Source organism: Juglans regia, chromosome 10 (genome assembly GCF_001411555.2).
Source record: "Juglans regia cultivar Chandler chromosome 10, Walnut 2.0, whole genome shotgun sequence".
In the NCBI taxonomy this organism is placed as follows: Eukaryota; Viridiplantae; Streptophyta; class Magnoliopsida; order Fagales; family Juglandaceae; genus Juglans; species Juglans regia.
The window spans coordinates 1,282,812-1,305,425 of NC_049910.1; the positions used below are offsets into that span (position 1 = coordinate 1,282,812).

Sequence of the window (22,614 nt, forward strand, 5' to 3'; positions counted from 1 at the left end):
ATTTATACATAAATTATTAGGGTACACATTGTAATTATATATTAAAAAAAAAAAAAAAAAAGCTAGTACGCATATTTTTTTAGAATGGCTGACGTGGCAGGTTTATACGTTGATAATGTATTTTTTATTTTTCAACTTTTAAATCAAGCACGAGTCTACTTCACCTTGATATGACCTTGTGGAAATGATCATGTACCATGAGCATGAGGAGTTACATGCCCTGGTTCTTCTATAAATTATAGTAGTAGAGTTTAAGCTTTGCAATATCAAGGTCAATGGCGATGCCCACTCCAAGACCGCCAACGAACCCTCGCGCGCTTCTCAGTTACGTGCCATTTCTATTCAAACCCAATCGTGGATCCTCCTCTCCTTTTGCTGATCCTATTAAGCTCTTGAAAAAATCAGCTGAAACTAAAAACTTAAGAATAGGAAAATTAGTCCATGCCCACTTGATCACAAGCACTCTGGCCTCCAAAACCCAAGACTTATTTCACGCCAACTCACTCATTAATTTCTACGCAAAATGTGGTGATATATTTATTGCCCGACAACTGTTTGATCAAATGAGTGAACGAAACATAGTTTCATGGAGTGCACTGATGGCGGGTTACTTACACAATGGCTTGGCTTTGGAAGTTCTTGTGCTGTTTAAGAAGATGTTTTCTGTGGACAATTTGCGTCCCAATGAATACATATTTGCTATTGCTCTAGCCTCTTGTTCTGTTAGTGGGAGGATTGAAGAGGGCAAGCAATGTCATGGCTACGTGCTAAAGTCTGGCTTGGAATTTCACCAGTATGTGAAGAATGCACTCATTCACATGTATTCGAGGTGCTCAGATGTGGAAGGTGCAATGTGGGTTTTGAATACATTGCCTGGGTATGATGTCGTTTCTTACAATTCAGTCGTTAATGGACTTGTAGAACTTGGGTATCTGAAGGAAGCTTTAGAAGTTACGGGTAGGATGGCAAGTGAATGTAAGGCCTGGGACAATGTTACATATATTTCACTTTTTGGCCTTAGTGCTCGTCTCAAAGATTTGAATTTAGGTAAGCAAGTTCATGGTCAGATGTTGAAGAGTGATCTTGATTGTGATGTCTTTGTTAGCAGCGCAATTGTTGATATGTATGGGAAGTGTGGTAACATTCTGAATGCGCGGAAAGTTTTTGACTGTTTGCAAGATCGGAATGTGGTCTCGTGGACAGCACTCATGGCTGCTTATTTCCAAAATGGCTGCTTTGAGGAAGCACTCAATCTATTTTCAGTAATGGAAGTTGAAGATTTTATGCCAAATGAATATACTTTTGCTGTTTTGCTGAACTCCAGCGCTAGTTTATCTGCACTTAGACTTGGAGATCTGTTGCATGCACGTATCAAGAAATCAGGTTTCAAGGGCCATACTATTGTTGGGAATGCTTTGATTATTATGTATTCTAAGAGTGGCAACATCAAAGGAGCAAATAAAGTGTTCTCAGAATTGATTTTTCGGGACTCTGTTACCTGGAATGCAATGATTTCTGGGTATTCCCACCATGGGCTTGGTAAAGAAGCTCTAGATTTGTTTCAAGACATGTTGACTTCAGGAGTGAGTCCTAACTATGTAACTTTTATTGGGGTTCTATCTGCCTGTGCTCATTTGGGTATGGTGCAAGAAGGATTATACTATTTGAATCACCTAATGAGAAAAATGGGCATCGAACCTGGACTGGAGCACTATACCTGTATTGTCGGGCTTCTGAGCAGAGCTGGACTACTTGATGAAGCCGAGAATTTTATGAGATCCACACCAGTAAAATGGGATGTCATTGCATGGCGCACTTTAGTCAATGCTTGTCATGTCCATAGAAATTTTGGTTTAGGGAAGCGAATTGCAGAATCTGTCATGCTGATGGACCCTCATGATGTGGGAACATATATATTGCTATCAAATATGTATGCCAAGGAAAGGAGATGGGATGGGGTTGTGAAGATTCGGAAATTGATGAGAGAAAGAAACATCAAGAAAGAACCAGGGGTGAGCTGGTTAGAGATAAGGAACATTACCCATGTCTTTGTTTCAGAAGACAACACACACCCGGAGTCTAGTCAGATACATGAAAAGGTGGGGGAGTTGCTGGCCAAGATTAAACCATTAGGGTATGTACCAAATATTGCTGCAGTACTGCATGATGTGGAGGATGAACAGAAAGAAAATTATCTCAGTTATCACAGTGAGAAGCTGGCCATAGCATATGGCCTCATGAAAACACCTTCAAAAGCATCGATACGTGTAATTAAGAACCTTAGAATGTGTGATGATTGCCATATTGCTGCCAAACTAATTTCAAAGGTCACAAACAGGGTGATAATAGTTAGAGATGCCAACCGCTTTCATCATTTTCAAGATGGTTGCTGTTCTTGTGCAGATTACTGGTGACATTTTTTATGATAAGCAATTACCGGGGTGGCATTTTGATTACTTTTCAGTCATATGGATGACCGGGGGGAGATAATTGCATGTGATGGAGCCTATAGGTCATTCTATGTCAGCCCCCTTTTCTAAGGAATATCGAGCTTGCCCTTTGGAGGCCGTTGCCACTGAGATCTCATGTAAGTCATTAATTACTACTTCTGAGTGAGAGTGTGTGGGTGTGTGTATTTTTCTCTTTAAGTTTATGCTCCTATTACCGTTGTGTTGATGTTTAGAAAGTTATTTCGAACTTGTTTCTACCTTTCAGATCGCAGAATTACAGCATTGGCCTCTGACTCACTAGGCTGCCCCGAGGCAAGTTCAAGTGGGAACATCAAGAGTGATAATAGGATACTCATCAGGAAAAACAAAGAAAAAAACGGAGAGGGCACTGAAGTTCTCAGCATTTTATGATGCAATGAATGAGAATCTGTGCCCGGCTACTCTGGCTTCTGCAAGTGGATGGAGGAGTTCGGCTAATGCCTGCAGCTTGGATACGTAGCATCTCTGTAGACGTTTAATCTCTGTCAAAGCACTACCAACATAGGCTACACTAATTCTTTCCATTAGTTCGCACAACTTGAATTTCCCTAATGAAACCTGTGATAAAATGTCTATTGTAAAAACGTGGGAAATGTGTATGCTTCATAGTTTTCTTGCTTATTGGGCATGGAAGAAATTGATAGTTTTTATCATTTACCGCCATCACGCCATTTCTGAGAAAGGATAGTTTATAGTTTATAATCTTATAAAAACTTGTCCATTTTCATCCTATAAACTCAGAAACAACATGGCTTTCGTTTTAGGCATTAGTCAGGAACAAAGCTATGGATAGAAAACATAAGGATTGATTCTGATTATAACTTTGATAAATTTCAAAGTGCTAAACCTTTAATTCCAAGTTTTTTTTTTTCCCAACGGGCCGAGATTAGAGTTCACAATTGCGGGGGCCTGGGGGATGTCTGAGGACATTCAGCCGAAACATCCACACCGATTGCCAACTCACGAGATGACGAAGCATATATAATTTATTTTTCTTGATAGAGCCTGCACGTTTTAAATTCATGGAAAAAGACCCTTCGAAAACGTCATTAATAACTTAAAAAAAAAAAAGGAGATCAATCATCAAAGATAAGTGGCTGTGGCTCAAAAAACAAAACAAAACAATACAGATGTCAAAGGTCACTGAGAGGACTGGTCACCACTCATTAGGCCTCCGCGTTTTAAATTCACGTTCTGGCAGAGAGGATATGTAGCCATCTGACAGTCTGAACCGAATTTATAAAAGGAAAAAACTACTTTGAATATGTAGTGATGAAGAGAAGAATTAATAAGTTTTAAAAAAATAAAATTAAAAACAAATTTTAAAAAAATAAAAAAATATATATAGTGTGGTGTCCAGGAACGACGAGCAGGAAAAGCTCTACGACTCTGCTTATTCTCCCAAATTCTCAGCCAATCTGAACCTCAAAGACACCTCCATGATTCCCTCATTCTGCGGGACCCATTTCAACGACCTTCTGGCGTGCTTTCTTGTTCCTCTGTTCTCATTTTCTCTATTATTCATATATCCCTCCAAGCTCACTCCCAAAACTCAGTTCTCACCTCACTTCCTCCCTTTCTCTTCCCCGTAATTCTAATCATTTCCCACTTGGGTTTCCTCCAATCCCAAAAACCGTGATTGGTTTTTCTAGATTCTCAGTTTCCTCAACTGGGTCTCCGTCATTTTCTACTTATTTTGCCATTGACTTCTTGTTAAGGACATGAACTACTGCTAGTTCTTAGAGGCGAAGCGTCGAACATAAACAATGGCATCTATTGGGCCTCTTCCTTTCACCTTTGACGCAAAGTCAGATAGCTCTGTGCTTCTTCACTGTGCAAATAATCGCTGGCCCAGGTTCTCGTTCTTCCCGTATCGGCCGAGAAAGCCGCTTGATTCTGCTGGAAATACTGCTATATCATCTGGGTGTTGGAAAGCTACGGGAGAAGATAATGTTGGTTTATCATTAAGCTGTGATAAACCAGTACGTGGATGCAGCAGAGGACGACAACGGAGACTTATGCGTCCCAAGGCGACGGCCAATGGATTTATGGAAGGTAAGGATAAAGACAATGAAGTAGAGGATGCGCTTCAGGATACCATTGAAAAGAGCAAGAAGGTTCTTGCTATGCAAAGGGACCTACTTCAACAGGTATATATGTGATGATTCTTTATCTTCGTAAAATTTTAATTCTGGGTGTTTAAAAGAAAAGTTTTTGGTCTAGTTATCAGCCTCAATGATAATATCATAGATCCCAAGTCATCCTCACAGCAGATACATGATGATTCATAGCACTAGAATATCTATTCCTTCTTCTAGAATGTACGATAGGAACAATTGTTGGTTATTCTCTGCTGTGACTTTGTTATTCTCTGCTGTAAACCGTTATGTACGTATTTGTCTTATTCTTTGTAAAGGTCTATATATATAGACGCTGTACTCATCATCGAACATATGAGGAAATAGTTTTTCTTTCAAGCATTCTGTCGAACATGGTATCCAGAGCGATTTGACAAACTGTCCACATTGATCCATGGTCTCGCCTTCATCCAATCCTCCTCCTCCCCCTCCTCCTTCCTCATCACCCTCCTTCTCTCATCTTATCTCTACCAAACTAACCACAGAGAACTACCTTCTATGGAAAGTTCAAACCTCAGCTTATCTAAGGGGCCAAGACTTATACTCCTATGTCGACGGCACCTCTACCCCACCTCTTAAGTTTCTCATTGAAACTGATTCCCCACCCAAACCTAATCCTGCCTATCAGCCTCATAGACCAATTAGTTCTCAGTATTCTTTTCTCGTCGCTGTCTGAGTCCATTCTCAGTCACGTTCTTTCCTCTACTTCGGCATATGATCTTTGGAATAAGCTTGCCTCAATGTTCTCCTCCCATTCTCAAGCTAAGGAGTTTCAGGTACAGTTTCAACTCACTAATCTCTCACGAGGAGAGCAAACAATTTCTGAATACTTTGAAAAGGTTCATTTGCTTGCTGATTCTTTGGCAGCTACTAGAAGCCATTTATCTGACAAAGAACTTGTTACTTACCTTTTAAATGGGTTAGGTCCTTCTTATGAAACCTTTTTCACTTCTATCACTACAAGAACTAACCCTCTTAATTCCCATGAGTTGTATCAATTATTACTCATTCACGAAACCTGTATGTCTCACAATGCTAAAACGCCCATTTCCTCTGGAGAACTTTCTGCTAATTACAGCTCTGCTACACCACGTGACCAAAGGATTCGTGGGTCTTCGCGTGGTGGTAGAAATGGCCATGGCAGGGGACGTCACTACAATAATGGTCGTGGATGCCTGTCCTTCACCAACACTGCTTCACAGAACCACTTAACACGTCCCACTTGTCAAGTCTGCAACAGGGTTGGACATGTTGCTCTTCAGTGCCGAAATCGATTTAACAATGCCTTCCAATATGAGGCTCCTTCGAACTTCTCTGCAAATCACACAGCCAGTTACACTGCTCAAAATAGCTCCCATGATAACTCCTGGTACCCAGATTCGGCAGCGACTCACCACATCACTAATGACAACTTAAACCGGTCTTCAGAACAGTATAATGGTGATGAAACAATTCAGGTTGGTGACGGTAATGGTCTTCCTATTAGTGCTTACGGTGACTCTTCCTTGCCCACTTCCACTTCTTCCTTTCTTCTTCAAAATCTATTACATGTCCCCTCTATTACTAAGAATCTTGTCTCTGTACTAAAGTTCTGTGTTGATAATTGTTGTTTCTTTGAATTTCACTCCACTCACTTCTTTGTGAAGGACTCTCAGAGCGGGAAAATCCTCCTCATAGGACCAACCCGTAACGAGCTCTATGTTTTTCCATCACCAGCAATCAGTTCCACCAACTCCCTCTCTCCCTCGGTTCATTTTGGTGAGCATGCTTCCGTTGCCTAGTGGCATCGAAGGATGGGTCACCCATCTCTAGATCAAATCTCCCGAATCCTGCGCACAAGGTGTTTGCCTGTTGTTTCCACTGAAGCTGTTTTTCAATGTCCTGAATGTCCACTTGCAAAAGCTTGTAAACTTCCCTTTAATTCCATTCGGTTTTCCTCTAATGGGCCCTTAGAATTGGTTTGTTCAGATTTATGGGGCCTTGCTCCTTGTGTTTCCTGTATGGGTTTTAAATATTATCTATCCTTTGTTGATCACTATACAAGATTTACATGGATTTTTCCTCTCAAACTCAAATCTGATGCCATTAATATTTTCTCCACTTTTTTACTTCTTGTTGAATGCATGTTTAAAACCAAGTTAATAACATTACAAACTGATGGAGGTGGTGAATTCAAACCCATCACCACCATGTGTCAAAAACTTGGAATTAAATACCGTTTTTCCTGCCCACACACTCATCAACAAAATGGGCTTGTCGAAAGAAAACATCGTCACATTGTGGAAACTGGACTTGCTCTACTAGCCCAAGCTTCCTTACCTTTTACATTCTGGACTGAAGCCTTTGAAACGGCTGTATATCTCATCAATCTTCTACCCTCTCCCACTCTGAATAATCAATCACCTTATTTCATTGTACATAAAAAAGAACTTGATTATAATTTCTTGAAGGTATTTGATTGTGAATGTTGGCCAAATTTATGCCCATATTTACCAAATAAACTTAATTTTCGTTCAACCTCGTGCATATTTTTAGGATATAGCAATATCCACAAAGGGTACAAGTGCCTTAATCTCACTACAAACCGTCTCTACATTTCGCATGATGTCCGCTTTCATGAGACATCATTCCCTTACAAAAAAATGACACGGCCCACTTTATCTCTTCCAACTTCAACAACTTACACTCCCGTACCTATTTTCCCAACCTCTATTCGGCCCATTCCCTGGTTCTTCATCGCCTGGTCCATCAACATCCGAATTCATCTCCCCATCGTTACTTGGCCCTGGCCCCTCACAGTCCAGTCTTACTTCAAATCTACCCAACCCGATAATACCCTCATCTTCAACCTTCGACACCTCTATTTCTCCCAATCCCAATTCCTCTCCTGTCTCTCAAGATCAAGTTCCCTCTCTCTCAAATCCTGTCCCTCCACGCTCCCCTATTATAACTTGCTCTACCACAAACTCTCTTCGACCACGTATTGCCTCTGATGGGACCATTCCTTACCCGCCTCGCCATTGTTTTCTCACTATTTCTATTGTACCTAATGACCATTCAAGTTACTCTACAGTTTCAAAATTCTCAGAATGGCGTGAAGTTATGGCTCAAGAGTACACTGCGCTCATGAAGACCAATACATGGAGTCTTGTACCTCCTGTCAATATTTCTAACGTGCTTGGTTGCAGGTGGGTTTACAGAACAAAAACCAATGCTGATGATTCGTTTGAAAGGACAAAGGTTCAGTTAGTTGCAAAAGGATTTCATTAGCAGCCTGGAATCGACTACAACGAGACCTTCAGTCCTGTGGTCAAATCGACCACCATACGTCTCATCTTGTCCATTGCTGTTACCAGGAAATGGCCACTGCGCCAATTGGACATCAATAATGCTTTCCTGCATGGCACACTCACTAATGAAGTCTATATGCAACAACCTCAAGGTTTCATAGACCCTCTACGTCCCAACCATGTGTGCAAGCTCCATAAAGCTCTATATGGCCTCAAACAGGCTCCAAGATCCTGGTTTGCTGAACTCAGCTCTTGGCTTCTTACTTATGGCTTCATTGCATCTAAAGCTGACCCATCATTGTTTATCTTTCATCATGCTACAATTTTTTTGCTGATTTACGTTGATGATATAGTCATCACGGCTTCTCATATTTCTTCCATAACTGATCTAATTCATGCTCTCGGCAAAGCCTTCCCTGTGAAGGATCTTGGAAAATTATCTTCTTTTCTTGGACTTGAGGTTGACTACACTAAGCAAGGCCTTCTGTTGACACAACGTAAATACATTAAGAGTCTTCTAACTCGAAGCAACATGCTTCATGCCAAGCCAATGATGTCACCCGTGGCTGCTTCCCTAAAATTATCAAAATTTGATGCTCCAGCGTTTGAAGATGTCACTTTATACAGAAGCTTGGTTGGTGGTCTGCAGTATCTATTATTAACTCGACCTGACATATCCTTCTCTGTCAACAAGGTATGTCAGTTTCTTCATGCGCCGAAAGCTACACACTGGAGTGCTGTGAAGAGAATCCTTCGGTATCTCAAAGCTACTATAAATCATGGGCTTCTCTTTCAACCTCAGTCCAACTTCACTCTTCAAGCATACTCTGATGCTGATTGAGGTGGATGTCCAGACGATCGTAGATCAATAGGAAGCTATTGCATATATCTTGGCAAGCATCTACTTTCATGGAGTTCAAAGAAGCAAAAGACTATGGCTAGATCCTCAAGAGAGGCCGAATACAAAGTTGTTGCTGCCTCAGCTGCTGAACTTATCTGGATACAAACACTTATCCGAGAGCTTGGCATTTCTCTTCCTCAATCTCCAATTCTTTGGTGTGACAACCTTGGAGCAACATATCTCTCAGCTAAACCTGTTTATCACTCCAAGACAAAGCACATGGACATAGATTATCACTTTGTCCAAGATCGTGTTGCTGCCAAAATGCTTCGTGTATCATTTATCAATTCCAAAGATCAGATTGCAGATGTTCTAACAAAGCCCTTGGTTGCTGATAAATTTCTGCACTTCAAGTCGAATCTCAATGTGGTTGATACCCCCTTGGATTCGAGGGGGCGTATCAGCCTCAATGATAATATCATAGATCCCAAGTCATCCTCACAGCAGATACATGATGATTCATAGCACTAGAATATTTATTCCTTCTTCTAGAATGTATGATAGGAACAATTGTTGGTTATTCTCTGCTGTGACTTTGTTATTCTCTGCTGTAAACCGTTATGTACGTATTCGTCTTATTCTTTGTAAAGGTCTATATATATAGACGCTATACTCATCATTGAACATATGAGGAAATAGTTTTTCTTTCAAGCATTCTGTCGAACACTAGTCCTATGTGTTGCTGTTTAAAAACAAACGGGAGCCAATTAGCGATTACTTTTGGGTCTTACTCTTTAAAACCAAAAAAAAAAGTGTTTGTACTTGGAAGACGTAAGTGAGATTTTCTTTCAAAAGCTTTTGTCGTTATGGGTCAGTCCATAAGTAATTAAAACGAGAGAGATATCATAAGCAAAAGGTGCTCTTCTGTTGTACATTGGCTTTTGAACTTTAAATTTGTATATTTATGTATGGAGTTTTCTCTCTGTCTTGTTTTTTAGATCCCAATCTGTATGGGCAAGTAAAATTTGTTTTGGTTTCACTTTTATGGAAATTCACATGTTATCTGGTATGCATATTTCTATTAATTACTTGAAAACATTCTGGCAAGCGTAGCTGTCAGAGACTCATAACTGTTAGCTACATATGAGATGTGTCTGCATTATCTTAGTTGACTACATTTGTTTTCTTACAATTGGCGCTTCCTCTACCTCCTCATGTTTTTTCCTGCCTCACTTGTTTTGTTAATAGTCTTTTGCAAAACAATTTTTTTTAAAGAACTATAATTATTTTCAGTATCTCAAGAATTGAATGCTTGTATCCAATTAACATTTTTCTTTGATTTACTGCAGATTGCTGATAGAAGGAAACTGGTTTCTTCCATAAAAAGTAGTGTTATAAATCAAGAGGATGACGAGGTTTCTTATAAAGGGAGGGGTAATGCTTCTGTTAATCTGGATCTTGTTTCTGCCACTAACAGTACTGTTGACGACCATAGTAGCAGTATTCCTTCCGGCAACTATGCCCCTTCGACTGTAGATGAGGTTGCAGAAACTCTACCTTCATATATTGGTAGTGGTTTTGATGAAGTTAAGAAGGAATATGGAAAACTGGCACTTCTTAGAAAAGCTTCGTCTGAGGAAGACAATAGTAAACAATCAGAAGACGCTAATTCAAAAGCAGTTTGGTCAGATGGTCTGCCTTCCTTTCTTTCAAGTTCGTCTGAAAGTTCCACTATAGTAGATGAAAACCATCAAAATAAAACAATTTTAACGGAGGTGGATGGTGAGGCAAATGATCCTGTGATTGAAGATGTCAAACCCCCTCCTTTGGCTGGGGCCAATGTGATGAATGTTGTGTTGGTAGCTGCAGAGTGTGCTCCATGGTCTAAAACAGGTATTCTGGTATAGCCACATCCACTTCATTCACTGGGGAGAATTTCGATGAATATTTGAGTTGAACCTTGCAAATAATCTCTTGAAATGGTTATCGAAAACCCAAAGCAAGAAAGAATCCATCAGATTTCATTGGGTATTTGTGTCAGAAACCCTTTTGCAGAATTCTAATCTAAAGCATTGTTCATATCTATGTGTTATATTAGTCAGCAACAGACAAAATATCAGTTTTGTGTTTGTGAAAGTTTTATCTAATTGAATGTCATAGTATTATTTCTTGTTTTAAGAAATTGAACTAGAAGCGGGTCATGAATTTGAAATATGCGTGCATGGTTGACAAGCCCAGACCAGCATGTTGAAGGAAAAGGTTAACAACTCGCTTGATTAATCGGCTGTTGAGAGTGTCTTACTGGACAACTAATCTTGCAAACAGGGTCCTAACTTGGTAAAATCTAGTGAACTTATTTAACCAGTATAGTTTATTTTTGCATGACTCAACCCAGTATAAGTTGTCCTCACAATTGTGCTTAACTAAAAACCTCACAGGACTCAAAAGTGATATCATGATTTTTTAATCCAATGCGGTCAGGGGGATGGGAGAAGCATTTTAGTCTCATTGTCATCATCCCTCATGCATTATGTGTGCATATGTAATTTAGTTGTTATTAATATGGTGTGTTAATCATTATATGGTTTGAGTGGTTAACATGTCTTTTCTATTTTCCTATTCCCCCAGGCCTTTTAATAGGTTGATCTAGGATCCAGATACCATTAGTTTAATAGGTTCAACTACTGGTAGCTGTCTCTCATGCTGGGATTCATCCATTTTATATGTCCAAAATGACTTGAAGAGACTGTTCCTCACTCATGAAAGTTCAAGTCTTCTTGTCTTATTTTATTGCATTATGAACTCAATAATGACTCTCATTTACCTCTTTTCTGGAAATGGGGTGCCCGGGGGGAGGAGGGAGGGAGCGAAAAGACAGTTTGTTTCTGTATCCTTTTCTTTGTGACCCAGAGGCTGATCAATGACTTCTAATAGGTGGGCTTGGAGATGTTGCTGGGGCTTTGCCAAAGGCTTTGGCACGGCGTGGACATCGGGTTATGGTAAATTTGTTATTCCTTCAATTTTGTTGTCTGAAAGTGGGAGTTTTGCATCATGGTTAATTGATTAGGATGTGTTGCGATAGATGTTCAGAATGTCCTTGCCACAAAGTTCCTCAACAAACATAACCAAGGCCAGCAGGAGCAAAACCCAAGAGTTTATCAGTTTTTTTATTTTTTTTATTAGTTGAGTTTGTCAGATTGACTTAAAACTAATGAATAACAGGTATCCTGTCTTTTGTTGTTTATTTCTCACTTAGGTAGTAGCACCTCGGTATGGAAATTATGCTGAACCACAAGATACAGGGGTTCAAAAGGTGTATAAGGTAGATGGGCAGGTATGCAAAAGATGCATTGTTTACCTGTAATTTATTTCCCATTGGAGCATGTGACTCGAACAATTTTTTTCATGGTGCAATTTTTAATGCTTTTGTGCTTTCAGGATGTGGAAGTAAGTTACTTCCAAGCCTATATTGATGGTGTGGACTTTGTTTTCATTGAGAGTCATATGTTTCAGCATATGGAGCACAATATATATGGAGGAACTCGAGTGGTATGATATCATCTCCTATAATTTTAGCTTCAGTTTCTCAGAAGAGATGGTGATCATTGTTTCATTGATGGGATTTTTGTACTTAATATCTTCTGTATCAGATGATCTTTAGTATCATACCATTTCAGATTGATCATCTACCACCCTACTAAGAATTTTTGCTGTTATGATTTCATCTGAAACAATTTTTTGTTTTTCTTTTGTTGACATGATAAAGAGTCTGCCAGGCAACTTGTTACCGTTTTGAAATTGAAGTTATATAAAATTAACACCCTGTTTTTTTCTTTCTTGTGCGAATATATATATATTTTTTTTCAGGCATGTGAATAAAGTCTGATTCATAAAAATGTTACATTCTCCATATTTGTTGAGTGAAATACAATCCTTCTATTATCATTTATAAGCATTCTAAGTCCTACTTGGTTCTATCATTGCAGGATATTTTGAAACGCATGGTATTGTTTTGTAAGGCAGCTGTTGAGGTATCGTTTAAACGACCCTTACATAAGATTTGTTAAATTGCTTAATTGCCAATTTAAGTTGCATGAATTCTAGCACATCCTCTTTTGAAAATTTATAGCAAGGTAGTATCCCTCATGCCATCCATATAATGCACTTATTAGAGATAATACAATACCAGATATTAGATCATAAAACTAAATTGCCGTGCATTCAAACCAGTATCAAGCAAAAAGAACTAGGTATTCAGTTTATCATGGTTATAGTATTTAATTTTTGCGATGGGTCTATCATTTTCTTGGTTTTGCTACTGCAAATCTCTTGTAATTTGATGTGTTGGTAATCCTTAATTACTGCATGTGTTGGCAACAACTCCTAGAGACAGCTACGGCTACCCTGTGGAAGTCATTTACACTGGCTACTAATTTAAGCCAATATAGTCTGCATGACAAGTTCCTCCCAATGCACTTGAAAATTATATAAAATGTTGACTTGCCCAAAAATAAAAAGGATGTAGAATGTAGAAATGAAAAATATGAAGTGGTTTGTACCACAAAAATTGAATGGCAACACATTGCTCTCGCAAACAAGAATGGCTTTGTTTCTTTGTCCTAACAGCAGCTTTTTAGAGCTGCATAGCTGGCAAAAAATTAATATTTGTATAAAGTAGAACTTGTGATGATCATCAGGTTCCTTGGCATGTTCCATGTGGTGGTGTCTGCTATGGAGATGGAAATTTGGTTTTCATTGCGAACGATTGGCATACAGCATTGTTGCCTGTGTATCTGAAGGCATACTATCGCGACAATGGTCTAATGAAATATACAAGGTCCATCCTTGTAATTCATAACATAGCTCACCAGGTTTGTTTTCTGTTCAATGTAATTTGTTTGATATAATGTATTATACGAGCTCCATATCCTGAAGAAAGCTGGAACTTGTTGATTATTTAGATTGAACTGTTTAATATATTGTATCTCATAGGTCATGTTTTACTTTCGTGTTATTGTAAGATTTGAATATGTTTTCTTCGTTTCCCTAGTCCTTTATATAGATGTTTGAACTTCCACCAATTTTGTCAACTCGTGTAATTTACCCAGGGTCGGGGCCCTGTTGATGATTTCGCCCATGTTGATCTGCCAGAACACTACCTGGAACCTTTTAAACTGTATGATCCTGTAGGAGGTGAGCACTTCAATATCTTTGCAGCTGGTTTAAAGGCAGCGGATCGTGTGGTTACAGTTAGTCATGGATATGCCTGGGAGCTCAAAACTTCTGAAGGTGGTTGGGGTTTGCATGGAATCATAAATGAGAATGACTGGAAATTGAAGGGTATTGTGAATGGGATTGATATGAAAGACTGGAGCCCGCAATTTGATGTTTACCTGACATCAGATGGTTACACCAACTACTCCCTTGAAACACTTAAAACCGGCAAACCCCAGTGCAAGGCAGCCTTACAGAAAGAGCTTGGTCTTCCGATCCGGAAGGATGTCCCAGTGATCGGTTTCATTGGGAGACTGGATCACCAGAAAGGAGTTGATCTAATAGCCGAGGCAATCCCATGGATGATGAGTCAGGACGTGCAATTAATCATGTTGGGCACCGGTAGACCTGACCTGGAGCAGATGCTCAGGCAGTTTGAGAACCAACACCATGACAAAATCAGAGGCTGGGTTGGTTTTTCTGTTAAGACAGCTCATCGTATAACTGCTGGTTCGGACATTTTGCTCATGCCGTCAAGATTTGAGCCGTGCGGACTGAACCAACTGTATGCTATGAGCTATGGGACAGTTCCAGTTGTGCATGCTGTCGGTGGACTGAGAGATACTGTGCAGCCATTCGATCCATTCAACGAGTCAGGGCTTGGGTGGACATTCGATAGTGCTGACGCACATAAACTAATACATGCCTTGGGGAACTGCTTATTGACATACCGAGAGTATAAGCAGAGTTGGGAAGGACTCCAGAGACGAGGGATGATGCAAGACCTGAGTTGGGACAATGCTGCTCAGCACTACGAGGAGGTCCTTGTTGCCGCCAAATACCAATGGTGAGACTTTTTTTTTTATTTTTGAACTTCTTGCAAGGTCTATGGAGCTAGGCTCATACATTTGGAGCTTGTGAATACCGGAGTTGTTTCAATGCCAGAGTCAAATGTTGGGGGAAAGAAACTATATGAAACTGGATTGGAGGTAAATATTGTAGGAAGATTTTCTTTGTTTACCAGTTTTTAGACTAGTCCAGGAGGTCAAAGCATTTGAATGCTTGGTTTATGTGGGCCACTTTGATCACCTTCTACTTTTGGTACAGTTAATGTGTAACTAGAGACGGTGAGATTCTACTGCTGGCAACAGAAGGGATGTTTGATGGCTAAATGCAGAGGCTGACATTCTGGCCCCTGTTTTCCTTTACTCTATAAGCAACTTATATTACTTTAACTAAACTAGTAATGGAAAGCAATCCGGCGTTACTGTGAACCAACACAAAACCATTCCAACTTAAATATCTTTAAAAATAAAGAAAATTATTAAATTTATAAAGAGAATTATATAAAAAAAAAAATATTTTATAAATTAACATAGTATACAATAATAAATTTAAGAGTTTTTTTTTCAATTCCCTTCGTTGAAAAAAATTACGACCACCCACCTGTAAAAAGAGAATAAATTTAAATTAATAATAAAAACCCAAAAAATAAGAATCTTTTTTAGAAAAAAAAAAAACCGCGTCTTTGACGGGTCTAGGTGGGATCCTTGACTCGGGACAGAGCGTTCGGGTCTCCGACCCTTTTGACGGATAATCCGACAACTGTCGTAGCCGGCCTCATCCGTCTCACCCCGATTCATAGCCTCCATTCCATCGTAGGCACCACCTCTTGCATGTGTCGGACAGTACAAGAATGGTGGAATTCATCTCATTGCTTTTCACTGTATTGTAGTGTCTATATATACACGAAGGAAAATAAACTAAAGAAGCTCCATTAATTCGAAATATTACAATAAACTTATTTCTGCTTTGCATAAGTACTACTTGTTCAGATCAAATCCTTTCTAAAAGGCAAATACATGAAACATAGCTGCAGCTTCTAATAAGGCAATCATGCCCTGCGGCTGCTTCCCATCAACAAAGAGGAATCATCCGCTTGCAGATGCCCTATTATTTGTAGGAGAGATGTATAAGTACCAACTATTGCAGCTGCACCACCCATTAATATTATAACCCATGAAACTACCGTTCCACATCCTAATCTCCAACAAGTTCCTGAGATCTTCATGTGACATAAGCATGGCAGTATAATTGAACCTGTGACACTTAAAAATGCTCCAACCAGAGACATGAGATTCGCGAAAAAGGGCACAACCAGGGCTACAATGAGAGTGCTGATTACAAGGCAGGTACCGACTAAGAGGCTAAGGTTTCTCTTCCTGTATTGACGCGGAAACCAACTTTTGGTAACATTCACAATTGGTGTGACCATCAATGCATATTTGGATACGGGATTGACCAACGTCGTGTAGATTGCCACTCTTGAGCTAAGTTTGTCAGTTGGAAGGTTTAAAGTTATCTGTGATTCAACTTTTGACCCAAACATTGAGTAACCGAATACGGCCATTGATGCATTACTGACAGTGCATAAGGTGAAGCACAGGAGCAGGACCTGCACAAGAAACAAACAAATTGAGAAAAGGGATAAAAAAAAAAAAAAGGCAAAGCTGAAGTGAGTAATCAAAACAGTTAACAGCCTAACACACATTGCTGGCAATTTGGCTATTTCTAAATGGAAGCTACTAAAACGTGATATTGTCTAGTTCACATTGAAGTGCTTTTATAACTCATCGATACAGAAATTTATGATGGACATGAGTTGATAAAACAGAAACCATTTGTTTTTACTTACATTGGTAAATTGACGTCTGTTTCTCATAGATGTGTAGAGTGTAGGGAAGACGGGATGAGTACAATAACAGAAGGCATATAAGCTAACAGCTGTTGGTATCCCATTCCAATTAAGAGGCGTCCCCTTTTCCTGAAATTCAATCCCATCAAATACACAAGTCCACACGACTGAGCAGAGGATGATAACAGAAGCCAAAACCCCACTGGCAGAGATATACGAAAGAAGGTTCAGGTTATCCAACCAAACCGAAGGCAATATTATTATGGCGACAATGATTACAAACATTTGTTTTCCTCCAATTCCTATCCCTGCCATTTCAAATCCCGTGTTGGGGAACAAATTATGCAAGTTATCCCCTTCTAGAATCAGGAATCCTGTCGCAACCAGATACAGTTCTATGTACATGACAACTGATACCAGTATTCTTCCCTTGTTTCCAAATGCGCGGTTACCTATATCAGGATAAGTTCTGATATCAGGATCCATGTCCATACATTTTTGTATCAACAAGCCCGAATAAAAAGCAGCAGCCGCGATGATAAAGAGAAGTACCAAGCTTAACCATCCCCCTGATGATAGGGCATATGGGACTGACAGTATTCCAACTCCTGAAAATCATATTTAGAGAAAGGTTTAAGCATAAAACTCCTCTTTATTTGAAACCTTATTGGTTGCTTGAACTAGCACTGAAGAACTACATAAAACAAAATCTGCAGAGTAACAAACAAGGGAAAGAGAAGAACCTGACAACGCATTGAGTCCATGGAAACATGTCATGGAAAAGGACGCGGTGCTGATGGTGTTTTGACCACCATTATCATGTAGTAGCTCTACATCCTTTGTCTCAGGGTGCTCCAGTACATCATGCATGAGAGGTACGGTGAGGGAAAGTCCATGCAGATGGTGTTCAGCCTCCATTTCAGAGACAGCAAGAGAGAGATCCAAATTGATAGGGTGGCCACCGAGAAGGGATCAGGGATTATACTTAGGTAAAGATCAGGAATCCTCCTACTTCTTAGGAGTAGTTTGGATTCGCAAGTTATCTCAGTTCATCTCAACTCATCTCACTATTATTCATTACTATTCAGCAACTTTAACTCACAAATCTCACTACTATTCACAACTCATCTCATTACTATTCACAATCCATCTCAGCTCATCTCAGTTCATCTCAAGTGATCTCAAGTCATCTTCAAATCCAAACGTCTTCTTAAAGAAATCAAAGTTATCTATTCTTTTAAAAAAAAATATTCGTATCAGTCGAAAGCCGCCGCAAACTCAACACAATGAGTGGATAAAAGAAAAAAAAAAAAAAAATCTGTGAGATGTGATGCTGCTTCCAGCTGATGCACATCAAACCTCAGATTTACAGTCTTGCACGCATGCCAGCAACTTTATATAAAGAGTACTACTACGGGTCTCAATTCGGGGCTCCAAAAATGTTCGAATAGTATTTTTTATATATTTTTTAATCTTTATAAATATTTTAAAAAAAATAAAAATTTATAATATTATTAACAAATATTTTTTTAATCATTCAATAAAAAAAAATCTCATTCAAAATATTTTTTAAATCTCAAAATTAGAATCCAAAACATTTCTCTTATATAAATATATTTTACTGTTGTTTTTTTAATAAATATTAATATATCGTCGAGTTTATATTTTCTCGTTTATATATATTTTTTAATTTTTTTTACTTAATAATTAAAAAAAATTGATATATATTTTTATTTTTTAAAAAAATTAAAAAATGTGAAAAAAAATTAAAAAAAAAATTGTATCAAGCGAAGGCCCAGCTATCATTGCTGGCCTAGAGGCTAGCACTACTCTTTTTCCAAAATATCTTCCTGGGAAGAAGGAAAAGGTCTGAAGCTGCACGCACATGCCACTTTTTTGTTTTGTTTTTTCTGACTTTTGGGGGGAGAAGAAGAATAAAAAAAAAAAGTATTTTTCCATATATATTGATGACTCATTGATTTCCTAGCCAATGTTATATGGTTTACACTTTACACCCTGACAGTAACTCTATTTTAGTCAAGAATGTTGGTTTATGTATATTGGCGAAGTACGTAGTGTTTTAAAGTTCATTGGGATCTTCTATATGAATAATTCGAACAATACATATATGTTTCATATTGAAGATTATAATTTTAAGAGGAAAAAACTCTTGGCCTTTGCAAAATGTAATTTTGAAGCTTTTGAGTAACGCTACTATTTATTCTAGATTTTGTATCTCCAATCATGTCATGTACTGATATGGTGTATTTTAAATGTTTTCTTATACTAACTACTTAAAATATGTTACCTCAACATAGGGAATGGCCTCAAAATTTATTATAACCCTTCTATGCATATCCGGATCCCCCAAATTAAACTATTAAAAAACAAACAAACGGGGCAGTAGATGAATCATGGGAATGGGTGGGTGTGCGGAGGGAAATTTTTAAAAGCGGTATTACTCTGCCAATCAAAGTAGTTCATTGCAAGTTACCGCTAGGTCAATTTTTTTTAATTTTTTTAATTTTTTCCTATTTTTTATCATCTTAACAAATTTTAAAAAAATATATAAATATATTAATAATCACATTTTTAATTATTAAATAAATAAAAATTTAAAAAAAAAATACAAAATGTCAAAATAAGAGAACAAATTGAGTAGACAAAATAATATTTTTCAATTTTTAAATTGTAGTGGATATTTCAAGGAAATGGTGGGCCAAGTCTAAGGCATCTAAATCAATTCAACTCAGGGCCGATTTGGATGCTGTCTGATAAGCCCAAGCCTACTAATTTCTTAGTAGTTATTTCACCGCATTGCTCCTTAAAAAAACCCAACCCGGCCTGTAACTCTCGATCGGTTTGTTAGTAATTGAGTTCGATTTCGAAATTAGGAAGAGGAACACAGTGTTATAAGTTATAGATACATTGATTTATTATATTTTTTTATAAATTTTTAAAAAGGTATTTTTATTTTCAAAATCTTAAAAAAGGGACACATGACAATTAATGTTAACATTAAGAAAAGTTATATGTACAAATATTTATTTAATTGGGTCATATGAATATTAATGAGAAAAATAAGTTAATTGAACTTATTTATATTTTATAATCGAGTAATGCTAAATACAGGGAGTAAGTCAGCAATGAGCAGGCCCTTTTTAAATAACCAATTAAGCCAATCTCTTATATATCTATGCATGGCCAGAAAGATGAACATGGTGACAGTCCCATATCATGAGCCAGCTTCTTAGTATGATGCCATAGCTCCACACTTTAGGTCTCGTTGGTTTTTCACGTTTACTGTATAGATTCGCCTGACTCATTATTCATTTCGGCAAAACTCCTAAAGAGATACAGCAGTTTCTCTTTGAAGTCTTTCGACCAAACAAAACATTACATTTCCCATCTCAAAAGAAATACAGACATAATTAAATAATTAGATAGAGCTAGCGGTAAAGTTGCAGTGAGGGGAGGGGGGGGGGGGTGGGGTTGAGAGATTCTCGAGAGATGGGTTGAATTCTAAGGGCATTTGGGGCCACCTTCCTTGGTCTTCCAGTTGTCGTAGCAAGGGCACACAGCTTTATTGCCATAATAGCCAGGGGGCACGCACAGGCACTTTGCGCAGCACTTCTGACAGAAGAACATGCAGGGCTTGTGGTATTGGGTCCTGCCGCACCTCCTCGTGCATTGCGACGGGCATTCTTCTCATTTTCAATTCGACGCAAACCAGAAAGAAAAACAAAATCATTTACTCCTCACGCTACTTAAGTCCGCCAAAATTCAAATGCAAAGGCTATTCATTTGTGAAAAACAAGTTTTGACCGCATTCAAATTAGTCCGACCCACGACAAATACATGTGGCTCCCGTTCTCTCAAGTCTCTCTCTCTTTTGTCACTGTTTTCTATAAAATGGAAAGAAAGTGTTCAATGGTACGTAGGATCCGAAGCAAAAATGAATCTCCTCCTACCCCACAATTTCCCTTCCGACCCAGAAATGGATTTCTTTCATCCTCTGTTTACTCTCTTTTCTCACTTTTCCCCCCCAACCAAACATGGCCTAAATACGTGACAGGATCATGAGAACTCCCAATCAATGTGATACCACTACGCTACTCCAATCAACCATTCTCAGTCTAGATCTATTCCTATGTGCAAAACTTAAAAATTCTTGGTTTAGAAATAGCATTTCCCACGTCAAAGTTGAGTTTCCAAATTTGGATGGCTAATGTAATTCGGGCAAGTACTGAGTAAATTTCAAAAAAAGAAACAGCCTTTTTAACTTTGCATTCTTCAGGGCTGATTTTTCGTTTGATTTTCAGGTGAAAAAAAACATTAGAATTGAGAGCGAAAGAATTAATTACTACTTACGGTAGCTCTTGAGACTCCCTGGGCCATATTTGTTCTGAAATCACATATATATAAGAGGTTAATTAGACCAAAATGCACGCAATCGCCAATTCTCGCCCATAAACTTAAAAATGCAAAAAACCAAACTGAGCCAGTTTGAGAGAAAGAAAGGGAGCTCACTCTGTTGTTATGGTGATGACCTCCATGCCCATGAGACGCCATAACCTGTAAACCAAAAACAACAGATCAAAGGTGAAAAAGAAAATATCGATAGAATTAATCAGGATTAATGAACATCTTTCTTTCAAATTTTTTTTTTGGTTCATTTAAGAATGTAGAGTGAAAGAAAGAAAGACCCACCATGTTTTGTAGAAAGGAAATGGCAATGAGGGCAAAGAGCAACACAGCAACAAACTTAGCCATGGCCATTGCTACACACAAAACCCTCCCAATAACTTGTCAAAACCTCAAACGACACAGCGAGAACAGTACCAGGAAAGGCAGAAGAGAGAGTTTGAGGTGATGGGTTTCGAGTACAACCATAGTTATGGTTGGGGTATATAAATAGATAATCAGTGCAACTGAGGTCTGCTCATTATTCGTATGGAGTAAATTATAATTGTAAATGACACCTTTGCGGCCGCAATTATATCAAGGCAGGCAGCTGCGCCTTTAAAATTTTATACAGTTTTTTATTGTTCGTTTCTTTCTGATCTATTGTTGTTTAGTAACCATGTTTCCTTACAAGCTCACGGTACGGCTGAATCTTGTGCATGAACAATGAATGTGGTTAACCTCTTCATGGTTCTTGTCTTGCTATGTCGAGGTATGAACTGAAGTAAGATGCTCTGCCCGGAAAAACCGAACCAGTACAGTAAAAGCATTGCACTAACGCTGGAGTAAATTTTAGGTACGTGGTTGTGAAAAAGGGTCCCACGGTGAGAGAAAAGTCAAGCTTTGTTAGAGAGAATGAAATGAAAAAACCATTTATTACTTCAGTTCGACGTGTTTATCCTTTTTCGACAGTAAATTATAAACCATCATTGCATTTTCCTTTCCGTAAAAACCGAAAACTTTTGTCCCTTTTTGCATGTGGCATAGTCTGTGCTACCCTCTGACCACGGCACGTTACCCAAAGCCTGCGCCAGTTGACGAATGAGCGCACCATCCGGGGTCAAATAACTAAGGCCTCGTCTGTTTCCTTAACTGTAACCAACCTATTCAAATTTATATCTCATCTAATATTCAAATTATATCAAATTATCAAATTATTAAATTTATTTCAATTTAAAATTATTTTATACGTAAGATTCAGAATTTTTTTCAATTCAATTAAAATCTTATTTATTTCTTTAACTGTAATCAACCGATTCAGATTTAAACCTTTCTTAATATTCAAATTATATCTAACTCTCTTATTATTAAACTCATTTCAACTAAAAATTTCTTTATACGTAAAATCTATAATCTTTTTCAACTCAACATCTCTTTACATGTGAGATTTATAAACTTTTTCAACTTACCATAAATATATATAAATTCATTTTAACATTCAAAAACATCTAAACTCATCTTAAGTGGGTCCCATAGAACTCAC

The 22,614-nt window shown here is 38.3% G+C and overlaps 4 protein-coding genes across 5 annotated transcripts; 2 read left to right on the forward strand and 2 right to left on the reverse strand.

Annotated features, from left to right (window-relative positions):
• Positions 1 to 170: 170 nt before the first annotated feature.
• Positions 171 to 2,820, forward strand: LOC108987495 (pentatricopeptide repeat-containing protein At5g39680-like). The gene is made up of 2 exons (XM_018960421.2): positions 171 to 2,587; positions 2,716 to 2,820. Exon 1 carries the CDS (start codon positions 276 to 278, stop codon positions 2,412 to 2,414), a length of 2,139 nt encoding a protein of 712 aa, XP_018815966.1. The 5' UTR covers positions 171 to 275; the 3' UTR covers positions 2,415 to 2,587; positions 2,716 to 2,820.
• Positions 2,821 to 3,855: 1,035 nt separating this feature from the next.
• LOC108987498 (granule-bound starch synthase 2, chloroplastic/amyloplastic-like) lies at positions 3,856 to 15,188 on the forward strand. 2 transcript variants are annotated; one of them, XR_004802566.1, is made up of 9 exons: positions 4,256 to 4,639; positions 10,108 to 10,651; positions 11,693 to 11,757; positions 12,015 to 12,092; positions 12,197 to 12,307; positions 12,745 to 12,789; positions 13,456 to 13,629; positions 13,867 to 14,961; positions 15,080 to 15,188. XR_004802566.1 is itself a non-coding variant. In XM_018960424.2 (8 exons), the coding sequence occupies exons 1-8, from the start codon at positions 4,256 to 4,258 to the stop codon at positions 14,821 to 14,823; spliced, it is 2,358 nt and encodes a 785-aa protein (XP_018815969.1). In that variant the 5' UTR covers positions 3,856 to 4,255; the 3' UTR covers positions 14,824 to 15,188. The 2 variants fall into 2 exon arrangements, 1 of the variants encoding a protein (XP_018815969.1); XM_018960424.2 differs by having other exon boundaries at positions 3,856 to 4,639; positions 13,867 to 15,188.
• Positions 15,189 to 15,716: 528 nt separating this feature from the next.
• LOC108987496 (amino acid transporter AVT1I-like) lies at positions 15,717 to 17,667 on the reverse strand. Its single transcript, XM_018960422.2, has 3 exons — positions 17,411 to 17,667; positions 16,668 to 17,275; positions 15,717 to 16,427 (listed from the first exon to the last, which is right to left on the reverse strand). Exons 1-3 carry the CDS (start codon positions 17,583 to 17,585, stop codon positions 15,867 to 15,869), a joined length of 1,344 nt encoding a protein of 447 aa, XP_018815967.1. The 5' UTR covers positions 17,586 to 17,667; the 3' UTR covers positions 15,717 to 15,866.
• A 2,286-nt stretch (positions 17,668 to 19,953) lies between these two features.
• Positions 19,954 to 21,613, reverse strand: LOC108987497 (gibberellin-regulated protein 6-like). The gene is made up of 4 exons (XM_035694525.1): positions 21,378 to 21,613; positions 21,198 to 21,242; positions 21,039 to 21,072; positions 19,954 to 20,371 (listed from the first exon to the last, which is right to left on the reverse strand). Exons 1-4 carry the CDS (start codon positions 21,444 to 21,446, stop codon positions 20,190 to 20,192), a joined length of 330 nt encoding a protein of 109 aa, XP_035550418.1. The 5' UTR covers positions 21,447 to 21,613; the 3' UTR covers positions 19,954 to 20,189.
• Positions 21,614 to 22,614: the final 1,001 nt, after the last annotated feature.

Excerpts from the sequence above, each read along its gene's own strand:
- LOC108987498 (XM_018960424.2), top strand. The coding sequence starts at position 4,256 with ATGGCATCTATTGGGCCTCTTCCTTTCACCTTTGACGCAAAGTCAGAT. Across the intron at positions 12,790-13,455 it reads TTTGTAAGGCAGCTGTTGAG|GTTCCTTGGCATGTTCCATG; the intron begins GTATCGTTTAAA and ends GATGATCATCAG. Across the intron at positions 13,630-13,866 it reads TTCATAACATAGCTCACCAG|GGTCGGGGCCCTGTTGATGA; the intron begins GTTTGTTTTCTG and ends TAATTTACCCAG.
- LOC108987496 (XM_018960422.2), bottom strand. The coding sequence starts at position 17,585 with ATGGAGGCTGAACACCATCTGCATGGACTTTCCCTCACCGTACCTCTC. Across the intron at positions 17,276-17,410 it reads TGGACTCAATGCGTTGTCAG|GAGTTGGAATACTGTCAGTC; the intron begins GTTCTTCTCTTT and ends TATGATTTTCAG. Across the intron at positions 16,428-16,667 it reads ACAGACGTCAATTTACCAAT|GTCCTGCTCCTGTGCTTCAC; the intron begins GTAAGTAAAAAC and ends TTTCTTGTGCAG.
- LOC108987495 (XM_018960421.2), top strand. The coding sequence starts at position 276 with ATGGCGATGCCCACTCCAAGACCGCCAACGAACCCTCGCGCGCTTCTC.
- LOC108987497 (XM_035694525.1), bottom strand. The coding sequence starts at position 21,446 with ATGGCCATGGCTAAGTTTGTTGCTGTGTTGCTCTTTGCCCTCATTGCC. Across the intron at positions 21,243-21,377 it reads TTTCCTTTCTACAAAACATG|GTTATGGCGTCTCATGGGCA; the intron begins GTGGGTCTTTCT and ends TTTGGTTTACAG. Across the intron at positions 21,073-21,197 it reads GTCATCACCATAACAACAGA|AACAAATATGGCCCAGGGAG; the intron begins GTGAGCTCCCTT and ends ATGTGATTTCAG.